Source organism: Dromaius novaehollandiae, chromosome 12 (assembly GCF_036370855.1).
Source record: "Dromaius novaehollandiae isolate bDroNov1 chromosome 12, bDroNov1.hap1, whole genome shotgun sequence".
Classification (NCBI taxonomy): Eukaryota; Metazoa; Chordata; class Aves; order Casuariiformes; family Dromaiidae; genus Dromaius; species Dromaius novaehollandiae.
This window is the reverse complement of record NC_088109.1, coordinates 6,537,903-6,565,869: the sequence shown is the minus strand read 5'-3', so window position 1 is coordinate 6,565,869 and position 27,967 is coordinate 6,537,903. Positions and strand designations below refer to the sequence as shown.

At 38.5% G+C, this 27,967-nt stretch overlaps 1 protein-coding gene and 2 long non-coding RNA genes across 7 annotated transcripts; 2 read left to right on the top strand and 1 right to left on the bottom strand.

The window, feature by feature from the left end:
• The first annotated feature begins 628 nt into the window (after nucleotides 1–628).
• LOC135329674 (uncharacterized) lies at nucleotides 629–4,120 on the top strand. Of its 2 annotated transcripts, none has more exons than XR_010391207.1 (3): nucleotides 629–950; nucleotides 1,464–1,652; nucleotides 3,036–4,120. It is a non-coding gene; the product is annotated as an uncharacterized LOC135329674 (long non-coding RNA). The 2 variants fall into 2 exon arrangements; XR_010391206.1 differs by having other exon boundaries at nucleotides 1,460–1,652.
• Nucleotides 4,121–4,483: 363 nt separating this feature from the next.
• On the bottom strand, nucleotides 4,484–25,842 carry SLC6A1 (solute carrier family 6 member 1). Its single transcript, XM_026102526.2, has 14 exons — nucleotides 25,605–25,842; nucleotides 25,012–25,143; nucleotides 23,485–23,585; nucleotides 21,691–21,800; nucleotides 21,433–21,565; nucleotides 20,376–20,510; nucleotides 20,155–20,258; nucleotides 19,706–19,830; nucleotides 14,535–14,647; nucleotides 13,015–13,146; nucleotides 12,205–12,307; nucleotides 10,926–11,026; nucleotides 8,612–8,779; nucleotides 4,484–6,595 (listed from the first exon to the last, which is right to left on the bottom strand). The coding sequence occupies exons 1-14, from the start codon at nucleotides 25,840–25,842 to the stop codon at nucleotides 6,491–6,493; spliced, it is 1,800 nt and encodes a 599-aa protein (XP_025958311.1). The 3' UTR covers nucleotides 4,484–6,490.
• LOC135329675 (uncharacterized) lies at nucleotides 6,512–26,863 on the top strand. 4 transcript variants are annotated; one of them, XR_010391209.1, is made up of 5 exons: nucleotides 6,595–7,071; nucleotides 9,738–9,880; nucleotides 18,064–18,115; nucleotides 19,730–19,841; nucleotides 25,706–26,863. It is a non-coding gene; the product is annotated as an uncharacterized LOC135329675 (long non-coding RNA). The 4 variants fall into 4 exon arrangements; XR_010391210.1 differs by lacking the exons at nucleotides 18,064–18,115; nucleotides 19,730–19,841; nucleotides 25,706–26,863 and having other exon boundaries at nucleotides 6,542–6,618; nucleotides 6,742–7,071; nucleotides 9,738–11,414; XR_010391211.1 differs by lacking the exons at nucleotides 18,064–18,115; nucleotides 19,730–19,841; nucleotides 25,706–26,863 and having other exon boundaries at nucleotides 6,512–6,618; nucleotides 9,738–11,414.
• Nucleotides 26,864–27,967: the final 1,104 nt, after the last annotated feature.

Here is a 27,967-nt window from a genome sequence, read left to right as displayed (position 1 = left end):
TGAACATTTGCTACTAATTTTAATGTGAAACCATTTACAAGCCTGGAAAACATCAGATGTTAGGCTGAAAAATAGTGCAAGCCCTCCATCACCAATTCATACATTTTAAAATAGGAGCTGATTTATGAATGAATGTGTTTGCAGAGTGTGTGTATGCACAGGTACACCGATGGCTGTGTACTGCCTGGGGCTGGCAGTTAGGGTTATTGGTTCCCTGTCTTGCAGTCTGCATGGCGAGGGGCACGGTCGTGAGGTGAGCTCTTGTCCCAGCTGCGGGGCCCCTGCCGTTGACTCGTGAAGTGTTCAGTCGGAAGAGTAGAGCAGAATGCAGCAACACCGATCTGTAGGCCTGAAAATGCATTGGATTTCTGTGAAAATTGAAGAAAATTGCTCAATGCCCAGTAAATGTCAGCAGGAAAGACTGGCCGAATTATAGACTGGCCTTAAAACTTGCTGGGAGTATAGGAAGGAAGGAGAAGTAGCAATACTTGATTACATCATCTTCATAAGAGAGAACTAAGCTCTGTAGCTATGACTAAATATTGTTTCACTTGACCCTGTTTTTTTACTTCCCCTTTGTTCTCTGATCTTCTGATCTCTCTTTTTTCTTTTTTAATTTACAGGAAGAAGAGAGACAGTGAGGCATATTTAGAATGGAGAAAAAAAATGGAAAAATTGTTTGTATTTTAAAAAAATCTGTTTTAAATGACTGTCTAATCAGTCATCAGCTCAGCTTGTCCTTCTTACTGTTAAACAGAGAGTACTCACGAAGATAATTTTGACTCTTCTTTTTTGCCGTCACTTCCTATCTGCTGAAGAGCTGCTTAGTCTGCCTGGAGAAGTGAAGTATACCTGCCTCTCTCTTAGCCACCCTGCAACCACTCTAACTGTCAGAGGAAGTGATGAAGCAATGAATATCCAGGCCTGAAGATACAGGCCATGTGCAGTAGGTAGAGCAGAATTTACCACTGCCTGTTTCAGGGCCATCTCCTTCCTCCCTCGTAGCAGACGGCCGTGCGGCAGGGAGGAACGGACTAGCTCAGCCTGGCCTAGGCGCTTCCCGGGCACCAGGGCTGTTGCAAGTCAGAGCATTCAGGTTGAGGAAGAGAGACTAGGACTAACTAACTGGCCTAAATAACAGCACGTGTGGATTTTTCTTTTTTTCAATTTACTATCCTGAACAGCACGAGAAGTTGGGAAAGAAGTGGGGAAAAAATTAAAAAGAACCTTTGGAGTATAAAGCTTTGTGCTTGCTTTCTTGCTCTGATAACTGAGCTGTGAAACTGGTTAATTTTTGGTAGTTTGGAAGATTCATAAACACTAAGGTAACAGTAGCCATTTACAGTCAGTTGGCAGCTCCTGTAGCTTGCACTTAGCTCCAAGTTCATCAGTTTGCATTGCTGAGGAACACAACTTCTGTGTCATTTTCCTCATCATATTTGTCTTTTTTTGTTTGCAGGTAGCCGTCCAACGGCCTCTGCACTCCTCCTCGCTGGGAACCTCTCCTGAAGTGGCAGGACCAAGATAAGATTGTCCCACTGTTCTGGTGCAGTTCCCTTCTGCTGCTCCCAGGTGGGTTCAGTTGCAGCTGCCAGATGTGGTCATGGAACGGCAGTCAGGAGATACCACCTTCTGCTTACTGCCAGGCTAAGGTAAGCATGAGATTGTCTGTACCTCACACCCCATGCCATGTACCACAGCCATGCCTCAGGGTTTAATATCCCCTGAGTACTCCCCAACACTTGAATTTAGTTTAAAGTTCAGTAATCGTAATAGTTAATTGTAATAATGCTATTGTGGCCTAGGCAAAACAAAACAGAAATAATCAGGCTTAAAACAAACAAAAACCCAAAAGCAACATAGTGTTATTTTAGAAAAAAAAGCACATGTAGCTGAACTAATACTCCTGACGAGTGAGGACATGGATTTCTCTCAGGGCATCCTGCAGTCCTGTAGGGAAGAAGTGACCTTATTTGCATTTTTCTTGTTGAATTGCTGTCAGGATTTCTGCAGAACGGCAAGAGAAAATTCCTCCAGGAGACCATGGAAATATCACAGCACTAACTCAATATCCTTCAACTAGGTTCCTTTTCCTCAGCCATAATTTCTTTGCCCCTTGCAAGGCTAGCTGGCCAGCCACCCAGCACTAAGCATTATGGCCACTTCTCTCAAATGCAACTGTTGTCATTTTTCTTACACTGGATCCTGAAAGCAGCAGGCCATGAATGCAGTGTGTAACTCCCGTGATATAAACATTAAAGATTGACAATTTTGAAATTACAGGAAAAAAAAAAATTTAAACTAAGTTGGTTTTTTACCCCATTTACATAAATGACAATCTGTGATTTCCCTACCTGCTCGTGCCCTTCTTCTCCAGCCTTTTCTCAAAAACAGAGCAAGGATCCTCCCCTCCCAGCCTCCCCCATTAGTACTTGCACATTTGCGTGTGCAGCATTTTGAATTTGAAGTTTATGATTTTAGACACTTTTATTGGGAGCATTTTCAATTCTAATCACATCCTCTAAAATTATTTAGAATCTTTCCCAGCATGATGTCCTGTCCCAATTTTATAGCTATGTATCGAATTTAATTATCTAACTCCTCAGCAAAAGTATTTCATAGACCCAGATGTAAGAGAGGCTGCTGTAGAACTTGTTTGAAGTTTTCTCATGCTTTAATGACAACTGATACAGGGGAAAAATGACTTCTGTAGAAATGTATCAGTTTAGTTTAAGGTCTCTGTTTTGCCAGCCCATTGGATTCAGCTAGGACTGGTAACCTCTTCAGTAGAGGCTTAGAAATCAGAAATTTGAGGTGCTGCAGTTCACAGCCCAACTCATTAGCAGAAATGTTATTGATGGAGGTTTATATTAAAATCCAGGCTTTTCACGGTGACTGCTCAGAATTCCTGGGCTGCTCTGTCCCTGCAGGGTAACCAAAGGGGCAGGATGCTGGGTAGGGGGTCATAACTAACTAAGCGACTTTTTTTTTCTTTTTTTTCTTTTTTTTTTTTTTTCCTTCTTCTTAATGAACAGGACAATTCTCTGAATCAAAATCATGACCTGCTTGCAGCAGATTTCGGGGACAGGAACAAGCGTGGGCCTGACCACGAACACTCAGAGGCACTCCCTCTCGCTGCAAGACAAGCTGTGGTGCGAGCAGGTTCAGGGGCTGTGCAAGACCTGCAGGTAAGAAGCTGAAATGCTGCAGCGTGCTCTATTAGATGCTACATCTCCTCTAGCAGTGTAGCTAAACGAACAGATGCGTCAGGTAGCCTGAAACATATCAGTCATATTCTGCTTGCAGGAATTTTCATGAAAACCAGACAATTCTGACAACTTCAGCCTGCTGATCCAGTCATGTTCTAGTTGCTCTGCACAGCTTTGATTCTTGGTGTTCTCAACCACACTGATACTTCTCATACGAGCAGTGGCTCCAGTCTGGAGACTTGTCTACGCCAGCTGCCCTGCTTCTTCCCCCGCTTGCCTCACTCATTCCTGTGTTTTTCCAGCAGCTTCCACCTTGTCTTGTCATTCTAGCAAGCCAGAAACAGTGCAACTGCTTTTAAAACTTTTTTTTCCTTACTGCCTGGTGGAGTAATAAATGTGTTTGATCTAGACTTTAGGTCTTAACTCATCAGTAAGTCAAACAAACACGAGCTAGCATTCCTACTCACCCCAGGGATTTAAACGCAGTTAAGCCAGCACTCAGTATCTTTCAGATTGCAAAGCAAATCTGATTAAGTTTAATGAATTAACTTTTTGCCATCTGAATATTTGCATAATTATTGGTGGAGTTATGAAATTGTTTTTTAAATTGTATCACCTTCCACTGAGAGGCGGCAATGAGAGGGGCAGAGCTGTAGAAGTACCTCTGAGATAGATAAACATCCGGTAAGTCTTTCTCCTGCTACAGCCCATGTTTACTGTTTCAGGTACACTCTCATCTCTGCTTTTAAACTTGCTGTATAATAATATGTGCATGCCAGCCAAACAGTAACAACATTATGCATAAATAGGTCTGATATAGGGCTTTGATATTTAAAAACATTATCTATATGATATTTGAAATATTTAGAACTTGTTTCACCAAAAAAAAAAAAAAAACAACGTTGGGTTTGTCCAATGAAACACTGCATAATTCTGAATTTACTGTATAATATAACCTTTATTCTTTTTTGCTCTAAACTCTTGGAAACTTACATAACAATCGTGCTTTAATTATGACACCATTTATAGACATTTAAAATGCATCTTAATTTATAAATATTTTACATTTGGTCCATAGAACAGGTTGAAATTTACTAAATTATACTGTACTCTTTTAAACAGGCTCTGTATATATTTTTGAATATGTATATATTACATATATATTTTATATAGAGATAGATTTGCTTGGTGTTCAGATAATTCCTTATTGCAAAAAGCATATATGATCATACAATAATTTTTTTTTTCAGGGCAAGTACTACAAAAAAAGATACAGCTATTCACAGTTTACACACAGTAGTTCTACAACACTATTTTGTGCTATATGGTACGTTTGTACAGCTTTTTGCTAAAGAGCAGGTCTGTCAAACATCTGTCATAATTGTTTACAATCAAACATTAAATACTGCATTTTTCTTAGAACAACATGGGACTTGGTTACATTAAACAATAAAGAGAAAGCTGGAATTTTTATCCTTAGTCTAATGAAATTCACAATTATAATGTGTATGTATCATGTATAATGTGTGTGTAGGATGTATGTTTTTCCTCTAAATCCCAAAGACTTACAGGACTTTTGCATTTCAGCTATAGCCATTTAGGATGTAGCTTAGATTTCAGAATATTTTACAATTGATCTATGTATGAAACAGTTTAGAATCTACCAAACAATACTCAGAGATTTTATGATGTAGTTTGAAATACATGTATATTATATATATATTATTTCTACAATAATGTGCTTGACATTCTGAGAATACCTTATTGCAAGAACATATGTTTGTCACCTTCAGACAAAAACAACAAAAAACCCAACATTCACAGTTAACATGTTTTTCACGTAGTAGTTCTACATAAATTGTGCTATCTAACATTGTACGTTGCACAAAAATTTGCTGAAAAGCATGTTTCATTGCACAGTTCTGTCAAAGTCATTTACAATCAAACATCAAATACTGCATTTTCCATAATCCTTTGTGTCTGTCTTATAGCTGCCAAACAAGAAATACCATACAGGGCTAACTATTGCATTTTCCACACAGGGAAAAACTTCCATTAGCTGAATGGGCTTTCCAGCTATGTGGCAGATACAGAGAGAGCCGAGAGTGGAGATTTTTATTGAAATAGCTTTTCCTCATGCTTTCATCATCACAAATAATACGTAAATAAAAATAAAACTGTTTTCAAAGTGCTAAAGATCTATCTTTTATAATTTGCTTATTAGAAACTGTTAAAGTCCTTTAACAGATTAAACAGAACAGTCATGAATTAAACCCTAAATTAGAATTACAAGGATAAGCTTCAATCTTTAAGCCGTTGTTTTGGTTTCTATTTTGGTGGCAATGTAATACTGCTATAACAATAAGAGTACAGCTCAAGTACTCTGAGCTTGAACTGCAAATACTTTCTATTACTTTTTTCCTGGGAATCTTTAGGAGCTCTTAATAGTTGGATACTACTATTCATTTTACTAAAAAGTTAGAATTCATATTTTTGCCTCTAAAATCTGCAATTCATGTAGTATTGATTCACAAACAAAAATATGTTCTTTTTATAAGAAATAGTATATTTTAGTTTAAAAGAAATTCATAATCTTATGTGAAAATTATCCTGAAAGACTAAGTATAGATATTGTTTATAGCCATTCTATGCTGTATTGCTACAAATAGCCATATAACTTAATTTGCTCTAGGAACATTTATAAAGGCTGCATCTTCCATGACTCCAAGTTAACTGAAAGAAGTCTCTTCCCCCCAAATGGCATTTTTGGAACAAATTTTAAGGGCAGACTTTTTCCACTGGAAATCACCTGTTTACAAAATAATTCATTCTTGTGTACAAAACAATTTCAAATTTAATTTTACTCCTGCAAAATCAGAAATAACAGTCTTGGGATTCAGCGGTAAGAAATACTGATAAACTACTAAAAATCAGCAGCACAAAACTTCAAATTGTTGTGCTAAAAGGTAGATTAAAAAGGTCTTGCACATCAGTTTACAAATTCCAAGATATGCAACTATTATTGTGAAAGGATAAAAACATTAACAGTCTGTGGATTGCCAGAGAACACAAAACACTGTCAACATCTGAGCTCACGCAATGGTTGGATCATACTCATGGCGATTCCCTTACAGTGGAGATGACCTTTTTTTCTTTTTTTCTTTTTTTTTTTTTTGCCACTAGAGGTAGGTAATTATATTCTCAGACATAAATTTGTGGTCATATTCAACCATATTTTTTGTTTTTCTGGAGTAGCATTGGTACTTTTACAATACAGAAGTTTAGATATAGGCTTCTTTGTTTGCAGAGTTGCTCTGTTGGGCCTGATCTGGCCCATTTTCAGGATGACTGATGTCTTCGCTTGGCTGAATCATTACTTGGATGCGCTGTTTAAAGCAAAACAAAAGAAGTAAGTGAAGCAGTCAACAAGTGTTTCTAAGTTTTTGTGTGTTTGTTTGTTATTTTTAAAGGCAACCCCTAAACATTTGTCTCTAGGCACTGTGGCTACAGTGAAGATTTTTGTCTATTCCAGGGGCCTAAACGCGTAAGGCTTGGTCTGTAAATATTTTTGGACAGTCCTAGCTGTGTTCTGAACATGACATTTTGCTGAAAGAGCACAAAATGGTAGATGCCACCAGGCATTAAGAACGGAGCATGGTTAGGGGAAAAGTTTTGCCAGACTGCAGCATAAGGCAGGAGAGGAGGAACGCTGCTAGGAGCCCACAGGTCAAGCGTAGAGGCTACAGGTTTGCAGCAGGGAGCGCAAATCTCAGAAGTGACAGAGACCCTCCCCAGGGAGCAGAAGAGACTAGACAGACCTGGCAGCAGCTTCTAGGAGTTACTACCTCCGAGGATACAATAGGTAAGGTAGACTGCTGTTTTAAACCTTTCATTTCTATTTGTCTTTTCTAATCCTTTTGAGTTTTCCATTCATGAAGCTTATCTGCCTAGTTCATATTCTTACCAAGAAAGAGCACCCAGTTTGGATCGCCAAAGCCCACAAGAGCTGTAAGCTCTTCCTAGTATCTAACGAAAACCCTGCTATGTTTCACAGCAACAGTTCTCTATTTGTACTTAAGTACTTGCATCAGAAGAAGGGAAAGATATTCAAAGAAAGAGTATGAGCTAAGAGCAAGCATATTTCAACACAGAAAATGTTTTCTAGACTTTTGTGAAGTATCACTTAGTCTTTTAAAACTTGCTGAAGACAAGTGTTTGGATCCAGATCTGCGCAATTCATGAGGCATTACTAGTCAATTCTGCTTAAGATCATCTGTCTCTTTGCAAGGACGGCTGTGTCAGCTGATTTCAGAGTATTCCAGAAACTCCGACAAAATCATTTTGACAATCTTTGGTTCCCACAGTCATAGAGGACAGAGATGCATGGTTCAACGCTCATGCTGAAGAAGTGTCTCATGCACAGGATGGGATTATTGTCTGGAGAGGGAAAACTGAGGGATGTACCCAGATTTAAAAAATTAAGCATGGCAGTGGTATGTGATAACTAAAGAGTGAACTGATCAGTAATCTTGGTAACATTTCACACTACTTTAGTATCATCTGCCTGAGGACCTTAAGATGGATTTAAGCCATACAAGAACGCCTGACATGGGAGGTATCATCTCCTTTTTAACAGATGGAATAAGGAAGCAGAGAGAACCTAAAAACAAATGCAAAGAGAAAAAGGCCTCAAATGTTCTTTTTTAAAAAAACAGTTAAAAAACTATTCATAGAAATTCCTTAATTAGAGACTAAAGGAAAGGATAGTATAATCAATCATAAGGTATGCTCCCAAGATTTACATCGGCTTTCTCTCAGCTGCAATAGAGCAAGGCAGCCATTGCCATCTAGAACATTTTTGGCTGTAATGCAGAACTGGAGCTCAAATCTGGTGACTTTGCAGAAAGATGCTAAATAGTTTCAGTGTGGGTAGACTCATGGAAACCAAGAGCTACGCTGGTTTATTTGTGAAAGTCTGACTCCAATTCCTTAGGAGCATCACCTGCCTTGATATATGACAGCAGCCTTCCTGCCTTTATAAAATTTACATATTTTACATTTTTTATTTTATAAAATTTACATATTTTATAAACTGCTACTTTGTTTTCTAGGTATAAAAAACTGGAATGTAAACTGCCAAAACTGTCAAAACCTGGAAATAAGGGCCTCATTTAAGGCAGGGAACTCAGTTTATCAACAGATGGTACAGACACTGTCTTGTCTTTTTTCTGTTTGGTACCTGTTTTTTATATTTTTCAGCTTGATGCAAAATAACTGGGCTAAGCCGGGGGGGGCCACAGTAAGTATATAACTGTAAAATTACTTCCCAGCATCTTTTTTTTTTTGTCAGTACACACAAGTCTTGCAAAATGGAATCATGCAGGCAGGAAAGAGAGACTTACCTGTTTTAAGGAGCCTTTCAGGGTAAGGAACATGTATGCCATATAGCCTGGTATCAGCACCATAGAAGACAAAGCCATGAACCAGCCAACCCCTTGGCCCCATTTCGGGAAAACGTAACTTCCCATTGTGAGAGGAGTCATTTGGACAGCACTGAAGATAAAAACTCCCTGAAAAATACAGTGGCAAAAAAGGGTTTGGATGAGATTTCCAGTGTTCTGTGTTCAGGAGTTCTTTGGGGTTGACTTGGACCTCGGTCCCAAGACTGCTTCTACATCTGGGTAGAGAGAAAACAGTTCTTTTGCTCCCTAATGATAGACCCCTAGGCACTAGCTTGTAGAGGGGGCCTACAGACCAGTCTTCCAGGTGGAGGATTGCAGAAAACAGGCAAATGTCAGCCCCCTGCGCTGATTTGATTCCCTACTAGCTTATTCTCTAATGTGGGAATGTGCAGATAACTGGATTGTAAATTCTGTAGTTGTGAAATTGTTTAATGTTTCCTTAAGAAATGTAATGGAAATCAACAGATTTAATAATAGTTTCAGTACAGCTCTACCGCACAGGTCAGCACAGACTCCTAGACGCTCAGTAGAAGCAGCGCTCTTCAAAGCCTGTGCCTGTGGTGACCTCTCTTGTGTCACCACCTCGGAGTGCTTGGCCCAGAGGCTTTGACAGTGTTCAGCTCCTCTGAGCACTCTCATAATGGGAGATGAGTGCAGCCAGAACGCAACCTGCAGCTAAGTAAGTGGCTACAGATTTGCCTGTATAACAGAACTTGTCTTATGAAATGCAAGAACCACTTTGCATCTTTCAATAACAAGAGATGAGAGGATAATTTCCCAAACAGCTTGTTACCAAAATTAATATTTTCGCTGCATTTTCACATACATAACCTGCCTCCCAGATTATCCATGTGTGCTGGTACTTGGAATCCACTGGTACTAGTAGAGTCCTCAGATAACCTGCACAAAATCAGAGGGAAGGGGGCTATTGGGAAAGATGGGGAGTCTAGGGAATACTTCCCCAAAAATACCTATATTCTGTAGCATTGAACTGCATCAATTGTGGGTTGCCTTTGAGTTGTTTTTCAAACAGATTACCTGAAAACATGGTATTTTTTTCCTTCAGGTTCCCCAGGGAGACTTCTGTCCCAGTAAATGTCTAAAACAGCTTGCATCAGAGAAGACCTGCTTAACCGAATCAGCAAAAAAGAAGCTCACTCTGATCCCAGGTTGAACCCTTGTGTGGAAGACTTTCCCAGAGAGGAGAATGTAAAGTGTGTTTTTTTTATTATCATATCATCACCACCTTTGAATTTGTACTGGAGAACAAATTCTGTTGAAGACTTTACAACACAGGAAAAAATTTGCTAAGTTTCACATCCAATATCTTCTTCCTCTTCCTATGATACTACTGAAATAAGCAAAATATGTTTTTAATTTTTTTCTGAACAGTTATTTTCAGAAAAATAAAAGGCTTCTTCATTTGGGTAGAGATAAATCAAGGAGCCCTCAGTAGAAACAGAATTCTGTGCCTCTGTTTAGTGCTGTTTGTTTGCTTTTCTATGATCTTTGGTGACTTATAAGAGAATAGTAGAGAAATATCAGTGGGTGAGAAGTATTGTGTAGTGTAACAGTGTCTATTTAGTTACAATTTTTATAGTGCATTTGGGTTTGCTACATTATGTATAGTAAGTTCAAATGTCTTTGCTTATTATATCCAAAATATACTATATGGACTTAAGTGGATAAAGCTTAGAATCATTGTAAAAGACTGAACTATAGTTCCCAGTGCACAAAATCCTTGCAAAGTTTGCTGGAAAATCCAATAGCAATATAGTGTAAACTGGGTAATATGTTCCACAGAATCCTGTGAAAGCAGAATCTCAGTTTATAATCCTAACGTCACCATAATAGTGCCTGTGGAGGAATTTGGTTTACAAGAAGTGAGCATTTTTGTGCATTAGGCTTTAGAGAGGTTGCTAAATCCTCAATTTTGACCATTTCTTGTATATTTATATGTCCCTTACAGTTTTCTATCTCTGCTAATCAACTGAGCTCTTGGTTAGTTACCATTTCCAGCGGATTAATACAAATCTTGAAATTGTGCAAGGCTTCTTTTCTTTTTCTTAGTGCACAGGCTTCCTTTGTTGATACCAGTTTTTGCCTATTGCCTTCAATGAAATTGCTAATGTCTTTAAATAAGGAATGAGGCCAGAATTAGTGTGAACCTAATGGGATGGAAATTGCAACACTGTAGTACATGGTCCACACCATTTATATTGTTCAAATCATATAATAACAGTTTGTTTCTTACTGCCACAATGATAGGAGTAAAGAAAGACCAGCAGAGTTTCCACCAGATGCAGGGTCTGTATCCCACCATCTCTTGGATGTTGTCATAAAATCTGTTAACACCTAAACATGGAAGTTAGAAACAGTTTAGAAACTCACCAGATAACTGATTCAACTGAAAGTTGAAGGGGTTTGAGAGACTGTCCTAAATGTGCCTGTACAGGCTCTGACATAACTTTTCACCTATATGAACAGGAAAGAGCTACGCAAACTCAGTAGCACCAAGAATCATTTGCATTGTTCTCATCCGACCACATCATAATTCATTCTAGCTACCAGTAAAATATTCTCATGCCAAGGTTGAGCAAGTCTGTATATCTGAAGGTCAGATGCAATAAAATACCCTGGGTTAATTTCAGCTTTAAGTCTTTTTAATCTTGTCTAATCTTGAGAAACTTAGAATGGTATTTTACAGAGCAAATTAAAAAAAATAAATCCATCCCTGCCTTAACCAGCAGCACAGTCTTCACTCTGTATTGGTATATACACACAATATGCATGCAGAAATGTGTCTGAAGGCAAAGAGTAGTTCTACTATTTTTATTATCTACCAACCCTCCATCATCTTCCAAAAGGTATGTCTATCATATTATTTATAACCTTATATTTAATTTCAATGGAAAAGCTCCATTTATCTAGTTCTGAGTCAGTTTTGTAATTCAAACCAAAGTTCTTTACCAATTCTGGAAGTAGGTCCTTGGACTAGCTAACACAGAGCTAAGGTTAAATGCACAAGTACTATGGCAAGAATATGATATATATATATATATTTAGTCATCTTTATAACCACACACAGATTGTCAGCCCAGACTTCAGGACATTTTAAAGCAATTATGCAAGATACAATAGGCCAAGGAGCTGAGCTCTCACTACTAGACTCCAGAGTGACAGAGTCGTTTCTGGAAGCGAAACATAGCAACTTAGGTCTCTGGGACTTTGTGATGTTGAGAACAGCAGTACCTAAATACATCTGAAGATCTAGGCTTCCTAAGGGGTGGGGAAGGGACATGCCACCTCTCTATTTTTCTTGGGACACTTTAGCATCTAAGGATTCCCAGTCTAATGCATAGGGTACTTTAGAGAGGCAGGAGCATCATCCACAAGCCACTTTCAAGTCCTCAGTGGAGTTCCAGGCACATAAAGCAAAGCAAATTTCGGTTCCACACAAAAGAACAAATTAGCTGATGAAGTATCCTTATGATGTGGTAAACTTGTAGAAAAAATAAAAACACATTGCTTACCATAGCACCAGGATATGGAGATGCACTCAAAGAATACAAGGAACAAGAGACTCATTCCACTGGCAGAGTAGTAGTCAAAAAGCTTGAACACATAGATTCCACCCTATAATGTATGAGAAGGAAAGGGTAAAATAAATACTAGGCATTCCAATGTCTAGACAGCTTAAAATGCAAGCTACTATTCCTTAACTAACAGTGGTAAATAACTTTAATTAATTAACATGAATATGTTTTAAAGTTAACAAGTCTTACCACGCTTGAGGTCAATACTGGCAAAAATTTAGATTACTGCTAGAATTCAATTAACTGGTTTGATTTTTGTTTGTACTCCTTTTTGGCCAAGAGTTTAATCACTTCCCTGAACCAATTTGCAACCTAACAGATCAGAGGGAGCAATGGGAAACACCTGTAGCTACCACTTCTTGGACTAACACAGATCATAGAGACAGATATTTTCTTGTCACCTGAACCATTAAGTAAGCCGCACTGCATCCAGATTACAGGCATTTACACTCACAAGCTCTTGACTGCTGCCTGAAGACTTCAGATAGTGTTGATGATAGATCTGGGGGGGGTGGGGTGGGGAAACACACTTGACCACTTAAGGTTATTGTATTTCTAAACAAACATACACAATAAATTTGCAGTGGCAGTGAAAAAAAGCTTGCACTGCTTCAGTGTTAATGATTTCTGATTAGGGGCAAAAGGTGGGGGCGGGGGGGGGGGGGGGAGAGAGAGAGAGAGAAATATTCCCGCCACCCCCCATTGCTATAGGTCAGACATAGCATTGCATTCTTTCACAGAACCTACCTGAGTAATGTTAGACAGTCCTATCAGATATGAAACAATGCACACAACGGCAATGAAGATTTCTCTTCGATTGCGTAGTAACTTTGGAAATTCATCCACCAGGGCTGTTATGAATCCTTCCACAGTGCAGAACTGCAAGAAAAGTTACAAGTAAAATACAGTGCAATGCACTGCAACTGCAGGATTACATTTAGGGGAAAGTTTTCAATAGCACTCATCACCAGCCTAAAGCCACATCCATTAAATGATAAAGGAAAACTCACTTGACTTCAGTGGAAGCAATGCTTCTGAATGCTTTGTTTCTGTCTAAAAAGATCTGTGAAACAGTATTTCCAGCTAGAAAAACACTCAGAATTCAAAATTATGAACTAGTATGTGCTTTATTAAAATAAAGTGCTCTTTTTTTTTTGTGATAGAATATGATATGCCTACAGTTTTAGTCTTTGACCACAGATTCTGCAAAAAACTTACCCTTTCTGTGGTTTACTCACATGCATGAAAGCCAATAAAAACACACACACACACACAAAAGTCTTATTGGACTATTGCTTGGTAGAGTAAATCCATGATTTTCTATAAAAGTGTTTTCTACACAAGATTGATTCTCATATGTTATAAATCAAATACTTCTTGTAAATCCTACCGTTGCATTGACTCTTGGAGCTACACTGAGGACATGTGGTCCTCCAAGTGTAAAAGCACTGCAATACTGCAGATTTTTTTTTTTTATATGCATGTATATATATATAATAAATGTTTTCATTATGATGGCTGAAATAATGAAAATCTGAATGTATGTATGTGAAGTTTTACTCATTTGCAGGACTGCAGTCAGAATTTAACCAATATGTGTAGTTCTTCTTATGAATTATAGAGCATGAAATGTTTCACTGATGAAGAGAAAACGAAGAAAGCCTGACAGCCGTAGACATATCTTGTTTTTAATAATATTAGACTACCTTTCTCAGCTGTTAGTTGCCTAGAGTCGGGTTCTTTCAAGAATATTTTTGACCCAATTAATTTTACAGTAGTTCCCCCCTAGACTGAGCAATAGGTTTTATTGGCAAGCCTGAAGCTTATTGAAAAACAAAGAAATAGAAAACATGAATTTTCAGTTTCTTTTCATGTTGCAGGATGAAGTGCCCTCTTGCATTCTTATATTTTGCTTCACAGACTGAAGTTAATTTGGATTTAGAGAAAATCATGGATTTACTCTACCAAAAGACTAGTTCTGTACCAAACTAGTAACTCTGCATATTCCTTTATGTGCTATCAAGATTGTGCCAACAACAACTTTGGGTTGCTGGTTTGGTAACTGAAGCTGATTACAACCTATTGTTTTCTCCTTCAACTACTAGTTTTTTCCTCATTACCTCCTGTTATTCATCCGATTATTCCAGAAACCATTCTGCGCCACCAACAGCTGGCAGTGTAAAATACATAGAAAGAGGCCAACTTCATACCATACAGTTGCAGACAACTTTCATCGTTATTGTTGTTAATTTTTACACCATTTTTACCTGACTGTCAATTCCAAGCATAAGCAACATGGAGAAGAACAGTATTGCCCACAAAGGAGAAATTGGTAACTGTGTAACTGCTTCTGGATAAGCCAGGAATGCCAGTCCAGGACCTGGTAGGGGAAACAGGAGAGAAGCCATCAATGTGATTGGGCGCTAGTATTATTTTGCTTGTAGTGGTACACACATTTTGGGTTTATTTGAATAACTCTGAGCCATGGATGCACTCAGAGCTGACCAGTGATTTCAGCTGAGTTAGTAGTGTTCACAGACCAAGAAAACAGCATGTGGCTTGCTTTAAGAAAAAGAAAATAAAACCAAAAGCAAACAAATGCCCCTAGATGCAGTTCAGAAGCTGCCCCTCAGAGACCGTGTTTGTATAGCAAAGACGGAGAATGCTATCCTTAGCTAGGCTTACGTCTGCAGGTACTGATCAGCTTTCTCCCCCTCCAACGTACTTACTGATGGCAGTAATGCTTTTCTTCTGATTTACACAAAGTAGTTCAGAAGAGAATCAATGAGAGCTCAGAAACAGAGGCCACTTTCCAAAATTTACAGTATTCCCATTTGCTATTTCATACCATGAATTCTTCTGCAGTACACGTTTTAGTAAGCTATGTGGTTGTAAACAGGCAAACCTTTTCATTTGTATTCCTACTAACTGCTGATGGTAAGCTGTTGGAAGGCGAATATAAATTCGTATTGCAAAAGAGGGAGGTTTTTCTTGTCATGGAATAGCTGGAAACGAGCCAGCGTCAGGCGAAGAGTGAAAGCTGTAGCAGACCAAAATAATCATAGAAATAAAAGGAGTACGCCTCACCTAAGGTGGATATCCTGTTTTTCCAGTTTTCATTAAAAGTCTGTCTGTGGCAACTGGCTTGAATGTAGCTTTCAAACAAGTGAAGCAAGGATTAGCATTAGACACCTGAACTGTCAAAGTACATGCAATGCAGATTTTTGAGACCATTATGTACTAGCAATAACAGATATGACTTAAACATCTTCCTGACGGCAGTAGTGAAAGAAAGAAAGATAAGGGAAATATGTCCTTGATTTTTCTGTGTTTACACACTCCACTGAAATGCAGACTACAATTATTAATAATGTTGTTCAAAAGAAAAAAAAATATTCTGAAAGGAAAGCCCATTCAACAAGATTGAGTTAGGCACTCTAGATAAGATGCCAGGAAGAAACAAATCTTAAGATAAAAGAACAAATGAGCACAAACAACACTCATCTTGAAAAGGGAAGGATAATACCTTATTGGACAAGCTGCTGTAGTTTGAATAAATGAACAAGCTTTCAGGAGTAAGAGGATTCCCTTAGGCAGAATAAGGATGTACAGTTAAATGTCACAGAAAGATCCTAGTGAAAACCCAGACCTGAATTGTAACGAATCTAGTAATTCCAGATCCTCACGCCACATGCCTGCCTGGTTACAACAGTGCTGACAAACTGCTTTGCATCTGCAGTGTCCTCACTTTCGGATCATGCTGTATTGCATGCTGAAGACATGAGTGATCTCAGGTGTCGTCCATAAAGAGACAGTGATCACATACACTTAAAAAAAGAGCCAACAGTATTCATTGTTTAATGCAAAGAAGTTTGATTTTATACTAAGAACCCATTTTTTTCAAGTGCTGCCTCATAAATTGATATGCAAAAAATATAGTGGTTCTAATATCAGGTCTAATGAAGAATATAAAAATCAACGAGCCACATCTGCTTACTGCATTATTTCTACAGCATAACTGTCAAGTTAGAAAAAAAAAATCCAAAAGCAGAAATCAGATCGGAGACACTGAGAAAAGTTATTCAACTTACATAAAAGACCTCCAAATAGGAATTCCCAGGAAATTCCAGCTATTATCTCTTATCATTGTGTACACAATTGGTAGATTTGTGTCATCCTTGGTGAATGACATACTGTTAAGTATTTTAGTGGAGAATCAGATGCTCTCCAATTCTATGCAAACTTCAATGGTTAGCTGTGAGATAAAGAACTAAGTCATTACTTCTAAGGAATGATATGCAGCTTTTTCAGAATCCAGTGGCTGATAATTGTGAAATGTGAAACTTTGAAGAGGGAAAAGGACAGGCACTGCCAGATGAGATCAGAAGAGGTATTCTGCATTTTTACACCAATACTGAGACCTTATTTAATCTTAGAAAGCAGGACAGCTCTGATTCTAGTCCATTCCTGTCTCATCTCTAACCATTCTCCAAACATTATGAGACACAGCACATAATTATGACAAATCAACACTACTCACCTGCTGCGTTCTTTTGGTATCCTAGCCATTCAGAAAGTTGACTTAGTTGACTACTATGGTAGTTTTGGTCTAATTGCCAAAGAAGATTAAGTTTATCTATTTTTTCTGTCCTCTGCCTGTGCCCTTAGTAACTTCTGCATCTACTGAAAAATTTCAACCAAATTTGATGGAAGTACACTTTCCAAAGATAGTAAATCTTAGAAGTTTCATGAAAATTGTGGATGAGTAGAAAAGAAACACCAAATTAATATTCCTCACTGAGAGAAAGGTAGTCAGAAACCAACAATTATATAGTCCAACAGGTAGCCACCAGCTGAGCGGGATGGTCAGCACACAAATAAACAACCAGCATACCCACATTTGCACAGTTTCAGAGTAGCCAGTGCTCTACCATCTTTTGCCAGACTGGAATGTAATGGGGACATAGAAATAAGTTATTTGTGGAGGATGCTAGGTTATAAAAGATGCAAGTCCATAGGAAAGCAGTTTTATTTAAATTGTGTTGCTCATGTTGCTTATCTAATTGAAAAAGGTACTTTCATCTTTTCCCATAAACAAATTACTCTCATAACTATTAAAGATTTGTTTGTTATTCTGATGCTAGCCTAAATTATTTTTAAAACGTAAAACCTACTCTGAGGAGACAGCTACATTACAAATGTTACTGATATCCTCATTTCTTTTTCTCTCCCTGCAGACAGAAGAGACTATTAGATACTGTTAAGAATTGGTGGGCCTGAGAGAGAAAAATCTAATAGCAGATACTATTTCTCTATATGAAGCAGCTACAGCTTTTCAAAATGAGATGAAGTTAATTAATCTGAGCTTGTTTCAGTAAGTTTAAGTGATTGATTGTCCTGTGTTCCAAGGTTGATTACACAGAACTGAATACACAGAAAAACGCTACTGTTTTATACTGTCTAATATGGCAGTAGGATCATAAGCAGTCATGCAAAAATACAAGTAAAAGAATGTCACTGCAATAGTCTTGCTAGTCTCCAAGGAGAGAGAGAGAAGCCAGACTGTTGGCACACTTTTGGGTTTTTAAGTTGTATCAGTTTGCATCTTCCAGCTTTACCTTATGACTTTCAAGTTTCTGAATCCGAGAATCCTCCAGGCACACCTGGACAGATACAAATCTCCTTTTTGCAGTTTAAAGTTATTTGTTTTATCTTATTAAGCATAGTAACAACAGCTTCTGTTTTGTTATAACAGCTATGCATATTTAACTGCTTTCATTTCTTTTTGACCTTCAGGAACCACAAAATTTACAAGATAGCCTACTGAAAATTCAGATTACATCTGGAGGTATGTCCAAATGAAGAGTCAGAGTGTGTGTGCATGCATGTGTGTGTGTGGTGGGGGAAAACTCATGCTGTTTCATTGCATAAACTGGCCCGCATTTGCCTTAAAGAGTATTTAGGTTCACCTGAAACTCAAAATTACTTTAAACCAAAACCTGTGCGAACAATTAAGTGCAGTGGGTCTTTCTAGTTCCAGTTTCTAGGACTCTAAAAGATGAACAGAAATGGTATGCATTAGAGAGGTGGAGATCAGGAAAGCATTTGCAAACTTAAATTTTACATTCTGAGAATAAGAGCCCTGATACGTGCTGGTTTAGGTTAACTCAAAAAGCTGTAAAAAGGATTGCAAAACAACATGTCTCATGATGCTAAAAGCAAGCATCATTTTCTGAATTTACTGGGAGAAATAGAAGACTTAATTAAAGGGTCAGTCAGATTGCCACATACTCATTGGAATTAGTGTCCACAGGAGGTCATACGCATCTTTGAAAAGGCTATTAGGTACCTTAAAAGATATTTAGGAGCTTAATATATGGTATAGAAATATTGTTTTGTTTGCAGGTCTTTATATAGTTACATCTATATCAAACACATACACCCAAGAAGCTTATTTCACACACCATTGACTTTCCAGAGCATTTTCTGACAACTGCATATGCCATCATAAATTTTTGGCTAATTTCTTGGCATGTGTATTTTGTTGAAGATTATTCTTGGGGCTTAAATTCCCTTAGTTAGAAAAGCAGAGATTGTCTCATCAGTGCAGTATGTTTGCTAGTAAGACATATGTTGTCCACCAGTAACTACATGCCAAGCTTTACAGTTATCACAACCCTCCCTGTGGCCAGAACTGCTAAATGAGTATCTGGTACAACAGCTGGGTTAGGGCAACCATCTGCTCTGCTACTCTAAGCTTTTTCATCTGGAAGAAAGTTCAGGAACTGCAAATGAAGTAAACAGAATCCTTCCATGGACAACTTACTGTCCCAATTAAAAATGATTTTCTTAATAAAGGGGTCCATAACCAAGCCTAGGAATTGACTCATAGCTATAGTTCTGGGCAGGTAAGAAATGGATCTGCCTCCAAGGGCTCAACCTCAAGAAACAGTAAAATGAATTTAAATACCGAACAAAATTACAGAGTACTTTTTCCTGAAACATAATGACTATTATTCGTACTTTCAGTTTGCTTTTAAGAATTTCAGTAGCAAAAGACTCGTAATCTTATGTCACAGCTAAGCACTGAAGCAGCCGACTGTCCTGCCACCACTTGTAAATGCAGTCGCTGTAAGCAGAATTCATTAGTATTCATTGCGTCAGTCCAAGATGAGTCCCCAGCTGACTACCCTCCACACCAAAGGTCTGTGAGCACTAGTCAGGCAGACAATCTACTCAGCATTAAATGATTTTGCTGGTGCTGCTTTAAGAGGTTTGAAACGATGCTCTCCCTGCTGCAGTTGGTGCCACTGAAATGACTGGGAGCTGAGGAATGATTTGAGGGAAGGTTTTTAAACAGTTACGTGAAGCAGTTAGATGCAACATACAAACAAAAATTGATGCCACCAAACATCTAAGAGAAAGATATATTGTATACCTGATGCTGCAACATCTGCAATAGGTCTCTTTGTGACATTTGCCATGAATCCAACAATGGAGAAGATGACAAAGCCAGCAAACATGCTTGTGCATGAATTTATGCAGCAGACTATGATGGAATCCCTGAAACAAAGGTAAGGTGCTTTAAGCAGTAGATAAAGTAATGCTACTGTACATCAGTATCTTACTGTTATTCCTGTGGAAAGATTTTGTAAGCTTCATGATTTAGGATTTCATAGTTTGCATTCCATTTCGCACTGAACAAGACATACCATCTCTCCCATTAGTGTAAATGGGGTTATACATCTCATTCCTACCTAGTTAGAACATTTAATTTTCAAATTAGAGACTGTACTTTATTTCATTGATATAGTACGCAGAAAGACAGAATCCGGCTCCAGCTGAAAGAGGAAAGTGCCATTCTAATATGTGCAGTCATCTGCTTACCTGTAAACATTATTATGGAAAGGGTTGTAACTCCCAAGGGCAATCAGTGAACCGAGACCCAGACCATACGAGAAGAAAATCTGTGTGGCAGCATCCAGCCAAACCTAATCGCAGGAAATAATTTTTTTTAAGATCTGTTTCTGTACTTGAGGAGCAGGTCATATTTCTGAAAAGTGAGCAATTAGCACTGAAACTTTTGTGTACAAGGATTAAATATTTACCTCAGAATCTGAAAGCTTACTGAAGTTGGGAGTTATATAGAATAAAATGCCTTCCTTTGCTCCAGGCAGTGTTACACCACGGAAGAACAAGATAAGCAGCATAACATAGGGATAAGTAGCAGAGAAGTATACCACCTAATGTGAAGAAACAAGACATTGTGAGTGTAGAAGGAAGAACGGTCCATGCATGTTATTTCTTGAGAACATTTGCTTCCCCCAAAATACAACAGCAGCAACTGAAGCAGTTTTAAAATTGAAGCATTTCTCAAGGGAAAGCTTAGTACAAAAGGGACAGTACGTAGTGCAGAATTCCCTGAACACCACGTCAGGTCACAGTATCGGTAAGCCATTGCTGACCATTTTCCTGGAGGTGGAATATAGTGGATTAGGATGGTTTTGCACCAGGGGCTCACGTTTCTCTTTTTTTTAATCCAAAATGAGGAGCTCCCAAAAGTACAGGGTTCATGGCTCCAGTACTCCTACTCTGCTTGTAGGACATCAGTTAGTTTATTTCTTCTGCTCTCAGACAGCTCGTCTTATATTTTCCATACTCTCCATCTGTGTTTATGATATAACTGTCATACAGGTTCCTATTCTCTTGGCTTTTCAAAAGCCCTATAAAAAGTCACTATAAAGGCAGATTCCAAAGCAACAAAGTCAGCCTTCCTTTTGCCACCTTCTTTGCAGATAGGAGAAATGAAGCAGTTAGGTCTGAAATTCCATATTTAAACCACTGTTATCCAAGCTAGATAAAATGTTTATCCCAGGAATGAGCAGACATATTTTTAGGCAATTTAATATAACTGTGGCAAAGCCAAGCACTTATGAAATGACTGTAAGTGAACACATCATTTGAGGCTGTGATCAGAGCTAGCTACAGAGGAGCCAGCTTTCAAAAACATGATGCTGCATCCATGCAAGTAAGACAGCAATGCAATGCTTCACGGAGCTTTTCCAGCAAGACAGACTGTCTCTAGTGTCTCTTACCTCATGAATTTTCAGGATATTTGAGTAAAATGGACAGTTTTAATGTATTTGCACTACTTTTTAATCTTACCTTTCCAGTCCAGCCTACCCCCTTCCAGATACAAAAATACACCAGAATCCAGGCAATTGCCAGAGTAATTGCTAGCGGCCATCGGATTTGCCCTGGTTTTTCCAGTCCATCGGTCATTTGGTGCATGTTGCGTCTAGAATCAGCAAACAGAATGGTGTATTTGACAGCTGCTAATTCAGAAGACAGTACATGAATTACGACAAGCTGAACCTTGCATATGCACAGAAATGATATACAGAAAAATGTTTCTCAGCTTACTCCCAAAATTCAACCACGGCACTTGTCATGTTGGTAGTATTTGCTAAGGTATAATTGGAGAAGCAGCGGTCGGTGTTCCATGGGTTCTCACAGTGTTTCCAAGGAAGAGTCTGTTTAAGAAAGAGGAAAAAACAAACAAACACTTTTAAGTGAGCATCACCTCAGATATCTCTCTCTCTACTAGAAATGACAGTTGATTGGAGAACTAATATTCTTCAAGTCCTGTCATGCACTGATCACCCTGGGGCGCACACCTGCCCCATAAGTTGTTTAACTTTGTATCAGTTATGTGACTCAGGTATGAAAATATTTCCTCCTTTCCCTAAAATATCAGCCAAAATGTTTTGGAGCCTGCTGCGCCTCTCAGAATGTGGGAGGCTATTGACAGCTCTACAAGAAACAAGGACAGCAGAAAGGACCTCCAGGAGATCCTATTGCCTCCTGCTGCACTAGAGGTCATAAAGTGTGATGGTTAGTGATCAGAGATTTCCACCTTCCCTTCAGATCAGGAGATGTTGAGAGAAACATAAACTTTCTATTTTCTACATGCATTTTATACAAGGGTCCATTATGTTAAGATATCTTTCCGAAGTTCTGAGAGGCAGAACCTGTTTGCACATGATATGCGTTGCAGTAAATCTCATTTAGATATGACATAGATAATTATTTTGACAGTTAATCTTGGGAAAACTCTCAGCCAGAAAGTGTGGCAGGGTACTCCATGTTTTGAATACAAGGATAAGAGGCTTCAGGGGAATTAGAAGTCAGTATTCACCTGACATGGGCCAGTGCACCACTTCTAGACTACCACTGACCTTTCACACCAGTAAAAAAACCTGAGGATACTAAAGCAATGATTAGGTCATTCCTGGAGAGTAGTTATGCAAGCTCGGTCATTTAAAGGGCTAGTTTTTTAAAGCTGAGGACAAACAATCAAGAACAAAACATAGTCAAAAAGTGGAGAAAAAAAACCCCTTGACCAACAGTGCGTTAACTATTGAGACTTATGTAAGAATGCTTCCTCAGATGGCCAAAACCCACAAATGAGATAAGGTCCACTCAGTTAATGAATCTTCCTGGGGGACTCTGGGGGAGATGAGGAATAAAAAAATGGCAGCTAAAAATTAATTAAAAAGGAAAGAAAACAAAGTGAAGATAACTGATGACTAACAGATGACTGGTCATTCAGAGCTAATCACATCACCAGAGCTTCCATTCCATTGGGATTTCTTTAATACAGCTCCCCACCATTGAACCAAAACAAAACGATACCATTTCACAAAGACCATTCCTAAGGTTACTATTGAAATCTGTTATGCACCAGCATTTCTCTCAGGGGGATGACTGGCTGGCTATGGGCTCAAAGGCAAAGGGCTACTGCTAGTCTTGACAGCACTCCCAGGACTAGCAGTACTAGTGTAAGTGAAGCTGAAAGGATACTGATGAAAGATCTGTGGCCATGAGAATTAAGAAAGATGAGGAAATTTAAACAAATAGGTAATAGAGAGAATCTTGTGGCTCCAAAACAGGCTTTCATTGTGCTTCTCCACTGATATTCTTTGAATGGAATGTTTTTCTTCAGTTTTCTATCCCACATTGATTATGGAGGGAAAAAGAAAGGGTTTTTTTTTTTTTCCAAATAAAGTTTAACTTTAGTAAGAAATAATTCGTCCTACTGGATTCATATGCATTTTATATTAATATCACACCTTTACATTGAGGTAGAGTAATCAGCTATCACTTTGCTTTTCATTAAACAGACAACTGCCCTCATTCCACCCACCATGCACTTACAGTGGTAAAGGAATTATACAGGTAATATATGGCCCATGAAATAATCACGATGTAGTAAATATTTAGCCAAAAGGAAAGGACTGCAGCAGCTAGTCCCACACCTGCAAAGAAAGAAACAAAATAAGGTGACTTGTAGTAATGTTAGTTCAAGTGCTGCAGTTTGGCAGAGTAAATGCAATGTACAGTGCAGGCATCATTTACTAAAATCCATAGAAATCAAGTTCAAATTTTAGAAGTACCATCATAAAAAGATCACTAAATTGGGTGATGGTTTGTTCATCTCTAAATTTACTCATAGTGCCCCGTTCTCAATGTGCTGCAGTGAGCAGTCACAGCTTTTGCTGGCTGAGATTTTACAGGACTTTTTCTTACTTCTAGGGAAGAGAGCTAAATCAACTCATTCACTGAAGCACCAGTCTCACAGAAACTTCTGACAGAGTCACACAAGTTGTGTAGGCGTTACAAGACCAGCTAGCCCTTTAGTACACTGGCAAAAGTGTTTAACGCTCTATATAATGCTATGCCACCTCAGCCTAAAGAAATTAGTCAGGGGTTCCCCAATGAGAACGCCTTCTCTTCTATTCCACATCGAGACTTTAGGAGTATTTTAAAACATTCAGGCTGGTGACAATTGCCACATGGCACAAAGTGGGGAGATAGAATCAAAATATTGAGCATTATTTGAAGCAAAGACTATACGTTGAATTATGCCACCTACAAGCAGCAGTAACTCGAGCAAACTTACAACACTTAGCTATGAGAAAATTTTTTAAATCTATCTAGGTTTTTCCAATACAAAGTTTCCTAGAACAAAATCTACTCTAAACAAACTTTTAGCTCACCCTGTGGAAACTGTTAATCCTACTGTGTGTGAAGCAATTTATAACTAATAATACGTTACTTGCTTCTCTGCTGGTCCAGAAGTCAGTTCAGGAGCTCTTAAGTGTCAAAAGAGTTTAGGATTAGAGGATGAAAAGAAAGGCTTGTGAGGTTTGTGGGACTGTGCAGAATCTGGACTAAAACTTTGAGGTTCCAGCAATGAGAAATCCGAAGTAGGTAAGAACTTAAGTGTGGAGTTAGTTTGTCTTACATAATTCAGTATGAAATTACCATCTTTGTTAATGTCTAGCCTTTGCATTTCAATACAGAACAATGGGAGATACCTACCCTTGTGACCTGGAATAGAAAGAATATTCACCAAATTGCTATGTACTGAAGCCACCAAGTTCCATACCTGCTCAGACAAATACTGCTAGATTTAAAATGCTATTTTGAACAGTCTTCACACGTTTCTAACAAAAATAAAAGTTCAAAATTAAGCTTATTGAGATTCTGATGCCTGGCAATGAGTAATACTCTAGCCTGTTTCAAATTGCCAGTTGCATCTCAGAAAGTTAGAGGTTTCTGTAGAAAATTATGTTTTAAGTGAAAAATGAGGCCACAACGAAATGTTGTCCTTGCACTGTCATTTTGTGCAACTTCTGCAACTCGGAAGGAAATGTGAAGTAATCCAATTTCATACTATACCTTTGAACATTGGAGCAAGCTTCCACACTCCAAGGCCTCCTATAGATGTATACTGGCCAAGGGAACACTCCAAAAGAAATAGTGGCACTCCAGCAAAAATTAAAGTAAGAAAATAGGGAATCAGGAATGCACCTAAAAAGAAATAATAAAAAGTCTATTAAAGTGGGAAAAAAACCCACTGTTGTTTCCAGTGCTTCCATACGTATTATATCTGAAAACAAACACACATTTTTTTCCTCTGAAGTGTAACTTCTCAGAACAGAACCACCTTTCTCAAACAGTATCTTAAGGTATGAAGATAAAGGAAAAAATATATTTTCCCATCATTTAAATAATTTAAGTAGAAAGCTAAACTACAAGCACCATGTACTTTGTTGCCTCCATCTATCACAATGGCATGCAGATAGCATAAAGGCTTTAACCAGAACTGGCTGTTTCTAGCTCCTGCATCATTTAAAAAACAAAACAAAACAAAACACCCACCTGTATAAATGAGAAAGCTATTAAAAACAATTTCTGTTTTACTGCTAATTTTGATAGTGAGTTCCAATATACAAATATTGGAGGTTGAAAGAATGAATCAACAAGCATACCTCCGCCATTCTTGCCACAAAGGTATGGAAATCGCCACACATTCCCTAAGCCAATGGCATAACCTACACAGGACATAAGAAAGTCAAATTTTCCTTTCCAGGTATCTCGGTCTGGAAGATCTGTCTTCTTCTTCTGCACTTTTACTACCAAGGTTTTAGGCTTGTCATTGGTGATCGAAGCATCACTGACTTCCGTGGAGATTTGTCCATCTGCAACTTTCGTTCCGTTCGTCGCCATGTCGCGGGGTTTGGCTGGCGAGGCTCTGGCAGCCGGACGAGAGATTTCAGCACCGGTCCACGTGGACAGCAGCTTTGCGGCTCGCGGTTACCCAGCTCGGGCGTTACGGGGGGTGGGGAACCAAGGCGAACCAGCCCTCCCCCAAATCCCCCAGGCGCCGGGGTCCACTGTGAGCTCGTGGGAAGTCCGGCACCAGCTTCCGTATCAGTCTGTAAAACACAAGATCACAGAACTCAGAGAGGCTTCAACAGTCCTTTAGGCAACTTAAATACTTCTGCTGCACAGAGACCTTGTTGCCAAAAGTCTTATAATAAGGGTGTCCTATCTAAGCGCTTGGCTCTGCCCTGGGGCTTTTTTCTTATTGACTCGGTAGAAAGAGGAGCAGAACTAATACGGTGATACAAAAAAACCTCCAAGGCACAGTTACCAATTGTTTTCCTATAGATCTCTTACGATTCTACAGAAACTAAATAATTTAAAAATGCAGCATACACAGTATATGTTGACTTTATGTTAGGCTCTATAACACACAGCAGAGAAGAAGAAATCATAATGAAAGCTAGGAATGAGGCTGTTCTGGGACTCATAAATGAAGAAAGCTGTATTTAATCCTTGCTCTTCGATAACAGGAATTTTTGGAGCACTTCTGCCAACAAAAACAAGGGAATTTAACTCATCTTTTCAGAGACGTCATCTCCACGGGCAAGTATGTATTTCTCTTTCTTGAAAAGATGCATCAGTAATGAAGTTTTTCTTTAATAGTTTAAGAACTTGGACAATGAAACCGTTCCATTAAATGCTCTACTTTTAAAAAGCTAAAGGGAAATTCTCATGGTTGATTGTAAAGTTCCCTTATTTACAACAACAACAACGACGACGTCACCATCATTATAGCCACCAAGAAATAGCACTTGCTACCAGTAAGAGTGAATTTACGGAATTATGAACAGTGTACATTTATCTAAGACACATTCATCCAAAATACTCCCAAATGGATTAAACAATAAACCATCTTAAGCAATGGGACTTAATCTTGAGTAATTATGTTACCTTTCACACATAGTTATAATTAGTTGTTAGCATAACACAAATGATTCACTAGTCTTAACACTGCTTGTAATTTAAGGTTGTAAGGTTGCAAATGTAAGGTTGTAACAGGCTGTAATAATCATTCCTTAGTTTCTGTGGACTCCACTCTTACACCTTTTCAACAGCAATTATTGGTACTAAATCAAAATTCTATACAAATTCAACTCTAAATAAAGGAGAATGAAGGAAGCAAATATGCATTATGAAAAATAACCTGGAATATTTCCAGTCAACTCTGAAGTGTGTGCAACTCCTATAGACTTCCAGAGCCCCACTTCAACTGGAATAAACAGTGAGATAGTGTCTATTTTATGCCCATTCACAATCAGTTTCTTACTTAGTCCCTCCCATTACCACCTTTTCCAATTTGCCAGTCACGAGCCCTCGAATAGGAGTTTGCAACAAATAAAACACATTTCACTGTGATGCTACATGAATGCTACTTACTAGTAAGGTATGGCAGTGTTAGCAACATTGGCCATGAGTTCACTCAAAGATCAACGATAATTTTATTTACAGACTTAAATAAAGGAAGATTGAGTTCATCAGCCATTCACTTGTAAGTTATGTCAAAAGAAATACAAAGAAAACATTTAAAGACTCTGCTATAAACAGGGCTTTTCTCAGTTCAGCTCACTGTATGATCATATTGCTTGCTTATTCTCTACAAACTCAAGGCCATATCCAACAGTAAAAAATACTTCAATTGGGCACTGGAGAGGAATCAACTTTAGGTTTGCTGACATGAGGACAGAAGCAAGGATGACACTCATAACCTCTCTTTCTCTGTTCTACTTAAAGGCTGGACTCAAAGTGGGAAATTACACCTATTCACTTTACCCTCATCACAGGTCCTCCTTCTTAAATGCGTGGGCTTATCTTGCTGTACTTCAATGCAAGCCTGTCCAATTTTGTGCAGCAATAAATGCCACTCCCAGATATAACCTAGGTTCTGCTTAATATCTACTGCTTGGGAAATACGTATCTCTTAAAGACAAATCAGCAAAACTCCTAAAAGCATTGCTGAGACTCCCAA

Excerpts from the sequence above, each read along its gene's own strand:
- SLC6A1 (XM_026102526.2), bottom strand. The coding sequence starts at position 25,842 with ATGGCGACGAACGGAACGAAAGTTGCAGATGGACAAATCTCCACGGAA. Across the intron at positions 23,586-25,011 it reads GCTTGCTCCAATGTTCAAAG|GTGTGGGACTAGCTGCTGCA; the intron begins GTATAGTATGAA and ends CTTTCTTTGCAG. Across the intron at positions 12,308-13,014 it reads GACTGTCTAACATTACTCAG|GGTGGAATCTATGTGTTCAA; the intron begins GTAGGTTCTGTG and ends CATACATTATAG.